At 39.7% G+C, this 14359-nt stretch overlaps 1 protein-coding gene across 1 annotated transcript in view; it reads left to right on the top strand.

The window, feature by feature from the left end:
* ELP3 (elongator acetyltransferase complex subunit 3) overlaps positions 1-14359 on the top strand; it is a 96874-nt gene that overhangs the window by 24966 nt on the left and 57549 nt on the right. Inside the window, exons 8-9 of the mRNA XM_010002183.1 lie at positions 7607-7768; positions 11075-11201. Coding sequence (XP_010000485.1) covers positions 7607-7768; positions 11075-11201 — 289 coding nt within the window. The remainder of the gene's footprint in view (positions 1-7606; positions 7769-11074; positions 11202-14359) is intronic.

The raw sequence follows: 14359 nt of genomic DNA, 5'->3' as shown, positions 1-14359 counted from the left end.
TCAGAAATGCCACTTTTGAAATATGTTGGAAAAGTAAAATGTTGCCTGTTCCGTTTACTAGCAGGAAATTGTAACTATCGAGTTAATTATTGCTAGCTGTGTTTGGAAGATTGACATTGTGATAAAGCAGAGCTATTAGAGGTCAAGAAAAAGGAGGTCATTTAAGTAATAGATGAGGATGTGGTACGTGAGATACTTTTATATTATATTGTCACTTTCCTCTTCAGAAACCAACGGTGTCACTTTTTGTCTTAATTCCACTGTATAGACATCATTGTCTGTCTTGAACGCCTGTAATTGTGTAACACCTAGGACCATGCTCCTTGTAGTCAAGAGCAAAAGAAGGCTTTTCCTCAAGATTTTAGACTTGTTTTAGATGCTGAATGTTCACAATCTTTGTTGTTCACAAAGCTAAGACCTGGAACCTTCTGCCTTTGGCTGATGATTAAAATTCTTGATTTTTCCCACCCAGTTCTCCAGCACTTCCCTCTTTCCACAAGACTCCAAGCATCTCTTCTAAAGCAGGTTTGCAACTGGTTTGTTTGTTTTTTTCTCTTGGGAAGAGGCTAAAGGCAGCAGTGCCTTCACCTTCCCAGCTAGGCTGTGACTTCTCATGCCATGTGTATGAGCATGGAGCACCACATTTTGTGGAAATTGCTGGTGTCGAATAATCCATTAGCAACAATAGTGATCAAGTAATAATAGCATTTTTGTAGTTTATTCCATCTTCGCAAGGTTTTTCTGTGGCTTTTCTAGTAATGCTGGACTGTCGTGCAGAAAAGGTTTTGGGAACTGTCAGGTTGGACGTGTTGTTCTAGATCTTCTTCTTTCCATGTAGATGGGTACACCTAAACACTTCTTACTCTTGGTGGTTGGTTCTCACTGATAACTGCCTTTGAACTATTTTTGCTGCTTCTTGTGGCTTTTTCTGCTCTTTTGCATCTCTGTTTACCTCTTCTTTATGTACTCTCCTACTCTATAATGTGTAAAACAGATAAATGGTTTAAAGTTAAAGGTGTGTGATTAATGTGCTGTGTATGCACTGTGTTAACCCACCTTTATTCTTATACTTTATCTTTTCTAAGCCTGTTGGGACAAAGCAAAACTTTCCGTGTTGTCTGGCATCCTGCCACTCTGATCCCAACGAGGGAGTTGGGAAGCTGTTGTAGTTAGTATTGTAAATAATTGAGTCATTGATGTTCAGGTCTCTTAGCTGATGAGACTTTTGTCTGTAGACCAAAGTTTAATTGAGAGTGAGTAGAGGCTTTGTTAAAGGAGTTGTTTTATGGCAGAACTAGGCTGTTTTTTTGTAAGTGAGAAAGTACCTGACACCTTGTGTCTAACTGCTGTGTCTGGTGGAGAGGTGGGTGCCTTTTTGATCTAAAAAAGTGAGCTTATTTAAAAGGCTAATTCTGATTTGAAGGTCTGCTTAATGTACCAGCTTTTTCTGAAAATTCACTCAAATACTCTCCAATGATTAAAATTAATAATCTTTTCTTTGCTTCTTCCTATTTCAGACAGTTCTGTAATCATGCTGGAAAGAACTGACGTGACAATAGCTATGCCTGCTCAAATCTCAGGGTTTCTTTGAATCTCATTTCCTCCATTTGTATGGCTTACCATCTATTGTGTTTGCATAATTCACCTCTGTGGTCAGTCATTGTTAAAATTTCCCCACTGTCATCTTGTGCTACACACTTGTCTTGATTTCTGATTATTCTTTTGATTATATGGGATTATTATTACAAATTACATATGTTACAAATAAGACTATTACAGGGAAGGAGAAATACTGTAAGATGTTTGTTGCTGCTGGAAAAGATAAAGTCAATCTCCATTCTCAGGTTCCAGAAGAAATGTACATCATAAATATGAATGCCAAAATGAACCTGTAAATTGAGTGAACTTGTATATACAAGACCATTAGGGATGCAGTATTCAATTTAGGTCCATTTAATTTCACAGAATCACAGAACCTTAGGGGTTGGAAGGGACCTCAAAAGATCATCTTGTCCAAGCCCCTTGCCAGAGCAGGATCACCTAGAGCACATCACACAGGAAGGTGTCCAGGCAGGTTTCAAATGTGTCATCTTAACCTCTTGTTACTCAGTATCCTGAAGTCAGTCTCTTCAGAGCTCTAGATACCTGCTTTTCAGGCTGTCTGCCCAGTTGGATAGAGAATGTTCCCTCTTCATATCTGGCTAGCATGCCGTTCCTGCAGGATATGTGTCTGGATGTCTGTTGTTTTTAAAGATTAAATGAAGGCAAATCCATCATCTCCATTATCGTGGTAAGTCACTGTATCCTGTTAGTGAGCTGACAGGGTTTGTTGGTTTGGGGTTGTTTTTGAGAAATGAGATGTAATATGCATAAAGTTGAAGAGAATTGACATGATACAGTGAAATATTTCGACGCTATGAAAGAGACTAGAACAACATGTCACCCATTAAATTGGTTTTCAAAACAGGCATAGCAGAAAATTACCATCATTGACCTGAATGGTTTCTAATAGGATTCTGTTTTTTTTGCCTCTGGGCCTTGTGTTTAATACTTCTGTTAAAATAGTAATTTCTAAGGGTTGGCAGGAGCTATCAATATTGGTGATGTGCATGCAAGGGATAAATCTATATTCAGTGGTAAGTTGTATACAAGCAAGCTGTGTACTTTATGTGGGGAAAATGTAAAGTTGTTTTTCTAGGAATGTTGCAGAATTCTATTCTGAGAAGCAGTGAAATATCTAGAAAATATTTAGGAGTTAAGTTGCATTATCATGAGATTTCTGTATGATTCAGCAGCCAAATTACCCTTGACTTTATAAATAGTGGAAAATTGGATAGGAATAGGCAAATCATGTTCCATCTGGATATAGCACTGGCTTGTCTGCAAAGTTCTGTGGCTGTTTTTGGTACAAAGGCAACAGGAAGAATGCATAAATATGAGATAACGTTAAGAAAAAGTATAAAAATTATGTCAGCATTAGAATATATGCATTTAATGTACCATATTGGTACATATATACACTTAATGTACCAAAACTCCTTGAATCTAATGTGATACCCTGATACCTGCTTGAATGGCAACAAGGTGGAACGCAACTTATTTAGGAGATTTCTGGAGTACGTTATGATATTTTGAAATAGTTGTCTCATCCAGTGCTGAGGAGAAGTGCTTTCCTAGATCTGCTATTTGCAGAGAGCTGGTAGAGGGAGGTGTGTGGTCTTGGCTGCAATAACTCTTGAGTTTAAGACCCTGAGGAATGTAAGTAGCAGAATGAAGATGTCAGAATTCAGGACAACAGACTTAAACTTCTCCGGGGAACCAAAAGGCAGGATATGATGGAAGCATGCTCTGAAAGGTGAATAATCCTAGGTGAGTTTATCTGATCTTCCAGAACAACCTCCTCAAACTTCCTGGATCCTGATAAGCAGGAAGTCAGGCAGGCATGACAGATCACTGGCTTTGTTAAAGTACTTAATGGGGAAGTCCTGATGGAGCTCAACCCTGAAAAAAGGAGTTTGTGCATAAGGTGAAAAGAGGTATGGGATGCCCAGGAGGGATGCGGGCAGGCAGAGAGCACATCAGGAAAGTTTAGCTGGAGTAATCCAAGGGATTACAGAGTAACAAGAAGGACTTCCATATGAACGTCAGTAAATGAAGACAAAAGAAGATGTGGCTCCTGGAGGAGGCAGGCAACTCTGTGTTGTAGAACACAGGAGAAGGCTGAGGTATGCAGTATTTCTTTGTCTCAGTCTCTATTTGCCTGATCTGCTCTTGCTAGGTGGTGGTTTGGGGTGAGATTGTGCACCACCAGCAAATCAGGCACTTGCAAGTCTGTGCAAGGGAATGGGTGGGTGAGGCAGCTCCATCTCCTTTCAGAGAGGTCATGACAACTGGAAGGTCCTCAGGGACTGGAAGCGTTGTGTCTGACTTCAGAAGGAGGAGAAGGAGACCTACAGGCTGGTAAACCTCACCTGAGTCCCTCAGAACATTATGAAGCATGTCTTTGTGGAGACTGCTTCCATGCTTGGGAAAGTGGTGGGAGGATACAGCATGGATTTGCAAAGGCAAAACCCTGCTGAAGTGAGGGAGAACATCCATGTGTCCAGTGGGCAGTTACGATGAAACTGGGACGCTGAAAGTAGATTAGCAAAGTCAGTCTTGAAATAGCAAATGTACTAGGAATTGTTACATAAATAACTGTGTAATCATTAAAAAAATCTGTGACTTGAGCTCTACAAATCAGATTCAGATTTTAAATATATACTTAAGTAAAAAAACAATCAAACAAAACAACCCCAAACAAACCAAATGTTTTCCCCACTAAAAAAGGTGTTACTCTTAAGCACACATCACTTTGTCTTTTCTTTTTCTCTACTTGGTATCTTTCTCAGAGCCTGACTATGCTTTTAAGTAAGATAACTTGCCAATTTTATTTAATAAAAAAAAATGATCAGTGTCTGTTGTAAATCCAGTATTTAGTAGATAAACTTTTATATAGTATTTTGTGCTTTTTTCAGGTCTCTGAACTCTTTGGAAAAATGTTAAAACTAAATGCTAAAGGCAGATTTATTTAAAAAAAATAATAAATTAGTTGTGTAATGCAGCTTTGTGCTGCAAATTAATCCTTGGTACAGCTTTTATGGGTACTATTCAATAACTCCTTCCATAAAATGACAGATTATGTAAATCTAGCAAAGCTTTTAATTCATGTCCACTTCTGGTGCTCTGTTGTTTGGCTTCTTAACTTATAATCTAACCATTTGTGCCTGTCCTTAGATTTAGTATTAGGTTTCAAAGGAAACAAGAGTTGCTTACTTTGCAGATAGGAAAAATGTTGAATATCCAAATGAGTGTTTAAAGTTTGAAACTTGAGAAAACAGAAAAGTCAAATTTGTCTTTCTTTATTCAGGAAATGATGGAGATGTGTTGGCAGAATCGCCTTCCATGGAAGGTTGGCTGTCAGACACTTATTTCCCTTTTCAAAGTAGTTAAAAGGATTCTGGAGTCTTCATTAAATACAGACCACACAATTCAAGCTTTTATGTTAACAAAATAGAGTATGAGACTGTGCTCTGTTTACTCACTACCAGTCTTTGGGACTACTGGGGAGAGCTGGAGGACTTGTGGCTTAAATTGAAAATGCCTGTGGTGGTTTGAAGAAGCTCTTGGCTTTTCTTGGAAATACCGTATTTATTGCTTTATCTGTTTTGTGTTCATCTTTGCTTTGCATTTCTGGTTATCATTAAGACACTCTTCTCTTTCCAGCATTGAGTTGAGCAAGACAATTTTACCAGCTGTTACACCCTCCTGAAGTCCCATTGGTGCCCTTAGTAGCTGTTATAGTTAAGGGTCTGTTGGTGTTTGTTATATTCAGCATTTTAAATCTTGGCCATAAATTTACTTGGGGGAGGATATAATTATTTTTTTCTCTCCTCTGTATTTCTAGCCATGATTGCAGGTGCCTAATATGAGAAGGTATCCTCTGGCATGAGGGGTGAGTTCTCTGGTAGCTTTTTTTTTAATTCCACCACCCTCCTCACCCCCCAAGCTAAAACTAATTTTACCAGCTGTTACACCCTCCTGAAGTCCCATTGGTGCCCTTAGTAGCTGTTATAGTTAAGGGTCTGTTGGTGTTTGTTATATTCAGCATTTTAAATCTTGGCCATAAATTTACTTGGGGGAGGATATAATTATTTTTTTCTCTCCTCTGTATTTCTAGCCATGATTGCAGGTGCCTAATATGAGAAGGTATCCTCTGGCATGAGGGGTGAGTTCTCTGATAGCTTTTTTAAAATTCCACCACCCTCCTCACCCCCCAAGCTAAAACTTCTCATGTCTTTAAAAATAAGCTTTTTTTTTTCAGTCTGATGTTAATGAATCACACATCAGTGTTTTCCCTGGTGTAATAAATAACTGTTCTGTTAGTCTGTCAGATTAGTGAGCCACAAACTCTGAAATGTTTTGCATGGGTTTTTTGGGTTTTTTGTTGTGGGTTTTTGTTGTTGTTTTGTTGGTTTTTTAAAGATGATTATTTTGACAGCCATTACAGTCAACCCCCCAAATATCTTGGTCCTTACAGATCTTAGGCTTTAGCAGTTTGAAGAGAGTTAATATTTTTGTTTGTGAGTTTGAGCACACTTCTGGTTATTGCTGGTTTGGGTTTGGATTTTTGGGTTTTTTTTCTGGGGGATGGGGTGAAAGTGGTAGGGTGTTTTGGTTCTTTTGTGTTGTGTTTTTTTTTTTTGGTCAAATTGGACCTCCATTACCATCTCAGGTGGGTTCTGAAGCTTTATTGTGATTCAGAAGTTTTCAGCTACTAGAAGCTGGAAATTGAATTACGGATCTTTATAAAACACCTAAAAAAGAGCTGAAGTTAGTCATCCTTGTGATTTTGGTGTGCAATATTCTTTCAGGTGTCAGTGTAACATCTCCCTTTTACTCAAGGTGTCCTCTTTTCAGCAACATTTAGTATTAATACTGAGATCGTCATCATTTGGGACTATTAAAGAGACTGATACTCCTCTCAAATAGTGATTGCTAATCCTGCCTACGTCCTGGTTTGGGAATTATCCAGATTCTCAGCAGCTTCGAATGATTTCCAAAGAAATTGTTACCTTCTTCCTGCTGTAAATCTTTTCTCCTCTGCTGCAGTCCTGTTATACAGCCACCATATTCTGCAGAAAAGGTGGTCAACTGAAATGATTCCTTTATGGAAAGGAATATTGTCCTTGCTGGTGGTGTTGGAGATGGTGTTGATTGATGGTTTCCTTTTGTGAACTTTGGTTTAAGACTGCTTTGGATTCCTCTTTTGTTTTAGTCTCTTGTAGTCCAGTAATTTACTGTTTGTCATCAGTAGAGGATTTCTCTAATAGCTGTTATAATTAGTCTCTGTTAGACGTCCAGTGATAAATGGGAGAGGAGGGGGGAAAAGGTTAACCATTAATTTTGCATCAGCATTAGACTTAAATGAAGTTGAGAGCAGGCCACTTGCTCACAAAAAGGAGGTTATTTGTGGAGCGTTTCATACACAGTCTTGTACATTTCCTTGTGAGAAAGTGGCTGGATCTTGTCCCAGTCCTTCCAGTGTTTCTGTACACTGTGGGAATCAAACAAAAATGTACTGACTATATGTACTCTCCCTAACATGAGGTCCTGTGTTATCATCAGTGCCTGAGTGGGAGTGAGTGCTCAGACTCCCTGTGATTTGCCCCCAAAACTGAACCTGGTTCTCATTGCCTGCTCTGCCTTTCCCTTTTGCCCAGACCTGGTTTCCAGATGATGAGTACTGAAGGCTCGCTCCAGTCTGGGAGCATCTTCCTAACAAGTCCTGTTTACAAAAGTCCTGCAGGGCTGACACAGCCCAGTTCCCTTTTGTACAAAGCAAACCTCAGGCTTGTATTAGTGTGTGATTTATGTATCATTTCATCCATGTGTTGTACTAATGATGAGGGTTCCCTTGCTGTTGGGATATTTGAGGTTTTTAACCTGGATTTTAATTCTGGTAGTGACATAGAAACTCTCACCTGGAAGATGTTGGAAACTCTTCTGAAGTAACTTGTGACAGCTTCACAATTTTAGTAAAGGATAGGTTGGTTTTTTTTGGCAGGTATTCAGAACGAAGCCTGACAAAATGCATTGGGATAACGATAGAGACCAGACCAGATTACTGCCTGAAGCGGCATCTAAGTGACATGTTATCCTACGGCTGCACAAGGCTGGAGATCGGAGTGCAGAGCGTGTACGAGGACGTGGCCAGGGACACCAACAGGTGAGAAGAAAGCTGAGCATGGCTACTCACTGGGTGCTCTCTGGAACGTTCTTGAGTAGCATGTCTTGACCTGTTTGCTTGAACACCCTCTTAACATTGACTGTTGAAACATTGAGCTCATTTCCTTACTTCTGTAGCTTAATATCTGTTAAGGAAAACTCATAAACTGCAGTGGCTTCATAGATTTCTTAGTGATATTATGTAGACCATGGCTTGAGAAAACTGAGTTACTTGTGTTATTTTAAACTCATGTTCTTTCCCTGTATTGTACATCTCTTTTTTTTATTTATTATTTGCTTCATAAATAAATGTGGTTTTATGAAGTAGAACATGTGCCCAGAGAGAGCTCATAGCTCTTGTCATGCCTAATTTATAATCTGTAGGCTTGAGCAGATACAATGCAGTATAATCTATTGGAGCAACTTTACCAGCAAACAGTGTGTTATTTACACTAGATACCTTTTTCTGCTGAGTATTGCAGAAGAGAGATGACACTGGCAAGTACAGAGGATAAAACATAGGCAGAAACAACACCACTTGGTAGATTAACTACAGTGATCTTAGGCATACAGTATCTCTAGGGATTGCAAAATATATTTGCAAGAGGCCTGGGATTTATTCCTTTTCATCTTGGACCTATGGTGAAAAGAACAGTTGTCCTATGTAGGAGAGTGCACAATACATTGTTCTTCCCACTCCTTACCCACAAGTAAGCTAATCTCTTTTTTTATTTATTACAAGTCCCATAATTCCATTCAGATTTTGAAATAAGTGATTTTTCTGTTGTTTTTTAACTTCTGACACTTGGTCAGCTTGCTTTCATTCTTACTGCATATTCCAGTCACCTACCAAAGATGTTTAATAACTGCAATTATAAGTAATGACAGAGAGATTATGGTTCAATAAGCAAAGCACATTTTTGTTAACCTTAAAGGCAGTAGTGCAGAACTGAAAATGTTGGACGTTTTCTTCTTGAGACTTAAAGAAAGAATTCAAAATTAGTTTCTCCTGCAGGTTTAGCTGCAGTATTGCTGGTGCATGGAAGTGCAGGATGTCACTGCTATGAAGTGATCAGGCTCTGGGTCTCAGTAGACAGAAAAAGCCATTTATTTAGTCCAAGAGTTAAAAGATAACATTTATAGGTCATGTTTTCCTCCTCTAGATGTCAGAGCTTTCCAAAGGAAAAGATCCATAGTAAGGAATGTACCTAGATCTCACTTTTAGCCTAGATGGATTCATGTACAGTTAATTCTGGCACAAATTATAAATGTAACAATTAATTTCTCTTCAGCTTTTAAAAATCTTTTTTTACGTGAAATATTTTAGAAGTGTCCTGTCCTGAGGTGGAACAGTGAAACGCCACTTAGCTATCACTTCAGGCATCTTCAAGTGTTCCTCCAGTTTTGTCAGTCACATCAGAGCTGGTACCATAAATCATTCAATGCTGTACATCACTTTGGGCTTGTACGTTTGCTAATGAACCCTTGCTTTCCAGCTGATGAATCAGAAGAAGAATGAAGTAGTATATTACTGACTTGATTTCACTCAAAAGTAATTGTGTATAGAATTATATTTGTAAAGGTTTTTGACACTTCTCAAAGCTGCTTGCAGAATTCCTAAAAGGCTTTGCTGCAGGCTGTCTCAGAGCAGAGAAAACGCCGGCTGTTCACTCAAATATCTCCTTCCAGGTTCTCAATGCAATGAATTCGAATATACTTTGAGAGAAGGGTGATTCGAATTTCTCTTTCTTTTGAAATGACCTCATTTTGCTTCTGTTCTTCTACTTTGTGGGGGAAGTGTTTTGGCTTTAAACTTTTAATATTTTGCTTGTAGCAAAATGTCAGATTACAACCAATTAGGCTAACTGTTTGGAAATTACTTTCTATTATGTTCCATAAGTCATTAGTGAGGTTTTTGAGTGCTTTTGGTGGCTGTGAGGCAGAAAAAATATTCAAGAACAGATCTAGGCGTCAAATAATCAAGTTATTGATGCAGCTCAAATTCCACTTCTAATAAGAAAATAATTTTTATTTATGAAGCAAGTCTTCATTATTCCCCTCAGGCTACTCAAGGTCTTGAGTAATACTGTCCTTGAACAATCTTAGAAAAACACTGTAATACTTCTGAAAAAAATCATAAATAAAATGAGAGTAATAAAAATACATGTAGAGGTTTAACAGAAGCAGAGTCTTCCAATAGAGAGGAAGGAGGAGGTCTTTAAAAAAGGGAAGAAGCTATTTGGTTTGGTTAATGTTGAGTCTTAGCAGGAGCATGCATTTGTAGAGTTGCCCAGATGGCATTAATTTTTCATCTAAAGGACTGTCGAGGAGAAGAAGAATCAACTGCTGAGCTAATCTGTTGGCAGCAAATCCCAAAAAAACAGGGTGAACTGGTGTGAAAGTGTGATGGGAAGAACATGGAATTTGGAGAGGAAAGAAGGTAGCAGATGCTGAGATGGTAGAAATGTCCAGAAATGCCAGTCAGTAATGGAAGGGCTTTCCTGGCTGGGGTAGAGTGGAGGCAAGGACTTTGTGGGAAGACTGGTCACATATGATGGAAACCTAGTAGCTGTTTCTAGTGATAATGATTGCTATTGCGGAAGAAGGCTCCTGAGCCATGGAGATGGAAGGAGAGGGGATTTTGCTTGAGACTAATGAGCTATGTGAGATTCAACCTTTTTTCTTGACATATTTGTGCTTCCACTCTCTCCAATCTTCTGCAGAGCAAATCTGAGTTAGTTTGGTTTGATGTCAGTGGAGAAGAGCATTAAATCCTTCAAGAATCCCAGTCCAGGCTATGTTTTGTGGGTTTGGCACATCTCAGAAGCTGAGAAGAGTTTGTGCATCTCTAAAAGGAGTACTGGAGTGTTTGGCAAGCATGTTGCAGGATGATTTTCTAGCTAGGTGGTTTAACTTAGCCCCCAGCCTTTTTCTGCTTTTCCTCTTCTGTTGCTTTTGTTTCTGGTTATGCTTCATTTTGATTATACACAGTTTTCAGTGCAGTGTGCCCTGGCTTGTGCTATGGCATCAACTTATGTCATTGCTTTACAAATTGAATTTCAGCAGCTTTTCTCAGGCTATGATTTAAATAGCTGGAGCCTTGGTGTGGTTCACCTGCTATAAAAGCAGCAAACTGGACTACTTTTAGCTCCTGGTGCCGTTTACTTTATTAGCAACAAGATTTTGAGTGATGATAAACTGATAATAAAACTCAACCCTTTTGACTTCCTAGAGAATAATCTCAATTAAGTATATCAAAATTTCATCTTTTTCTGTGTGATCTTGAATCTCTTTCCTCTCTTCCCAGAGGTCACACCGTGAAAGCTGTGTGCGAGTCTTTTCACTTAGCCAAGGATGCTGGGTTCAAAGTGGTGGCCCACATGATGCCTGATCTACCAAACATGGGGCTTGAAAGAGACATGGACCAGTTTGTTGTGAGTATGCCTTAAAATAACCAGGAGTTTCTGGTTTGTTCCAGCTTTTCCATCTAATGCTGCCTCTTTCTTAGGTCAGCTATTAGCTATGATGCTGGCCAGAATTGTTTCTTAAGGACAAATAATTTAAAACGCGTTTTTGAAGGTGGAGGGTGAGAAGGATTTGTTGAACTACTTCATCCAGAAAATTATGTCCTTGCCTCATGAAAGACTGAGTCACTCAGGTCTCTGTGGAATATAGCTCTTCCAATATTAACTAGGGCTCTTACTTTTTTCCAAGGTGGTTTTCTTTCCTTGGATTTAGAAAAGTTAAAAGCATACTATTTTGAAGGTAATTCATTGAAAACTAGAGTGTATAGGTGTATTACACAGCATCTCAGTTCCTGGCTCAGTGCTATGCAATACCTTTATCAGTGATATGGAAGAAAATACGAAATTATTTCTAGAGAAACTGAAATGAGAAAAGAGCAAATGGTAAATAGTGTAGGCAGTTAACCACTTCACCTGGTAGTTTGATATATTCTTTTTCATTCCTTCTTTTTTTTTTAAGGCAAAATTGGTTGTTTTTTTTAAATAGTGCTTTTGCAGTTATCATAGAGGAATCACAGTTATGTTTCTGTGCAAGGTTAGAGTAGGTGCTTTCTGGCACAAAAAAGCTATCAGGGCGATGGAATATGTTGATTAGAAATATAGGCAGAAAGCAGTGGTTTATCTTGGTAAGCTGCAAACAGGCACATCTATAAAGAAGCAAGTGAAAATGCAACTGTACTGGTACAGAAAGGAAGTTCTAAAAACTGGTCAGTACTTTTTCTAAGGCACTTTGTGTGGAATTTCTTGAGCTCTTCATAAACATGTCATAGTACTTGTTGAATATTACATTCATGTAACAAAGTAGAGAGGGACTGGGGCAAATCGGTGTGCATAAAACTAGAGGTGAAGTCAGTGACAGATCTGAAAGTTAACTCAAAATTCATGTCCCAGACTCTTTTGCTCCTGGTTTATTTTCTTACAGTGCTGAAGGAGATAGAGAGTGGACATCACATGAGCTGTGTTTTCATGGAATTACTTGTTATGTAGGATACTGCAAAAGCAGAGTCCCTTACTCGATATCTCATTAAGTTGCAGCTGTAGTTCTGGGTTCTTTATGGGCCTGTCATTACCGAAGTAATTCTAGGCTGGAGAGAATTTATGGTGGAAGAACAGCAATACTGACTGAAAGATTTAAAGAGCTAACCTTGCATAAGACTCAGCAAAGAGGAGACGGTAATCTATGGTATTTGCAACACGTAAAACTGAAGAGGGAGGAATTATTTAAGGCAGAATTACAAGCTTCTATAGAAAGTATTTAGTGTGTTATTCTTTGCTGCTTATTAATGATAAATGGCTAAGGCTTATCCACTGTCGGATCTGGCGTTGCTCCTGCTTCATTGCAGGAGATTTAGGAAGTCTTTTAAAAGGTATAACTTCAAGTGATGCTGAACTGCCACCAGTTTCTGCAGGCCAGCAGGCTCACCTGATGGTTGGGGGAAGTGTAATGCTATATTTTGTCCATTTATTAATGACAGTTTTTGCAGAAGTGGAAGAGGCAGAAGGCAAAGTTTTCAGAAAGAGGAGGCAAAAATTTTGGTGAAAAGGCTGGAATTGTGAGAGGAAGGATTAAAAGAAATCTGGGAAAATAGCTGAGCATAGACAAACAAGAGAAGGAGAAAACAAAGCAGAGAAGATCAGCTGGTTTAGACTTTTTCTGCCAGAGAAGTCTCTTGGTTTTAGGAGCTTGGAAAACCAATATTGATGGTGGGCCAGCTCTGGGACATGACAGTGAAGGAGTTTGCACGTTATGATGGGGAAGGATGGAAGAAGTGAGAGTGAATGAGAAAGGAGTACAAAGACAATTAATGAATTTTTCAGTTTAGAAAAGCAAAGGTTAAGATAAGATCAGATTTTCTTGTTGAAGGACTGCAAGTGGCACAAAGACTGTTTGGAGAGCCAGGAAAGAGAAATGCTAAGCAGGGAAATAATAAAACCAAGTGATAGCTTAAGAGGAGGAATTCAAGAATATAGAGGGTGATGGGGTGAAGACCAGCTTGTGACAGCTAAGTTAATGAGTTCAGAAATTTGAAGCAGGACTTACAGATCAAATTAAGATTTGATGCCAGTGAACATACAAATGAGGAACTGGAGGATGAGTAATCAGTGTGGAGAATGAAGCCCTCAGAAGTAATGCAGTTGCTGCAGAGTGAGAAAGAAAAACTGGGTGTTGGAGAGGTGGGCTGGTGGGGAAGAGGTGATAGATCATGTCAGTGTGTGTTACAGACTGGATCAATGGGCTGAGGCCAATTGTATGAGGTTCAACAAGGCCAAGTGCTGGGTCCTGCCCTGGGGTCACAGCAACCCCAGACAAAGCTCCAGGCTTGGGGAAGAGCAGCTGGAAAGTGCCTGGTGGAAAAGGACCTGGGGATGTTGGTCGACAGCAGCTGAACATGGGCCAGCGTGTGTCCAGGTGGTGAAGAAGGCCACCAGCATTGTGGGTTATGTCTAGCACTAGTATGACCAGCAGGACAAGGGCAGGGATCGTCCCCTGTGCTGGGCACTGGTGAGGCCGCATTGTGAATCCTGGGGTCAGTTTTGGGCCCCTCACCAGCAGAAGGACATTGAGGGGCTGGAGTGTGTCCAGAGAAGGGCAAGGGAGCTGGGGAAGGGTCTGGAGCGCAAGTGTGACGAGGAGCAGCTGAGGGAACTGGGGGTGTTCAGCCTGGAGAAAAGGAGGCTGAGGGGAGACCTTCTCCCTCTCTGCAACTGCCTAAAAGGAGGTTGGAGCCAAGGGGGGGTTGGTCTCTTCACCCAAGGAACAAACAACAGAACAAAAGGAAATAGCCTCAAGTTGCACCAGGGGAGTTTAGATTGGATGTTGGGAGCAATATCTTCCTGGCAAGGGTTGTCAGGCCCTGGCCCAGGCTGCCCAGGCAGTGGTGGAGTCCACATCCCTGGAGGGATTCCAAAGCCATGTGGATGTGTTGTTGAGGGACATGGTTTACTCGTGGCCTTATTAGTGTTGGGTTAATGATTGGACTTGATCTTAAAGCTCTTTTCAAAACAAAGCAATCTAGTGATTCTCAAATTAAAAAAAGAAATTACATCTGTGTTGCTTTAAAGAGAAG

Source organism: Chaetura pelagica, unplaced genomic scaffold (genome assembly GCF_000747805.2).
Source record: "Chaetura pelagica isolate M959 unplaced genomic scaffold, ChaPel_1.0 scaffold107, whole genome shotgun sequence".
In the NCBI taxonomy this organism is placed as follows: domain Eukaryota; kingdom Metazoa; phylum Chordata; class Aves; order Apodiformes; family Apodidae; genus Chaetura; species Chaetura pelagica.
This window is presented reverse-complemented; position numbering and strand designations above follow the sequence as displayed.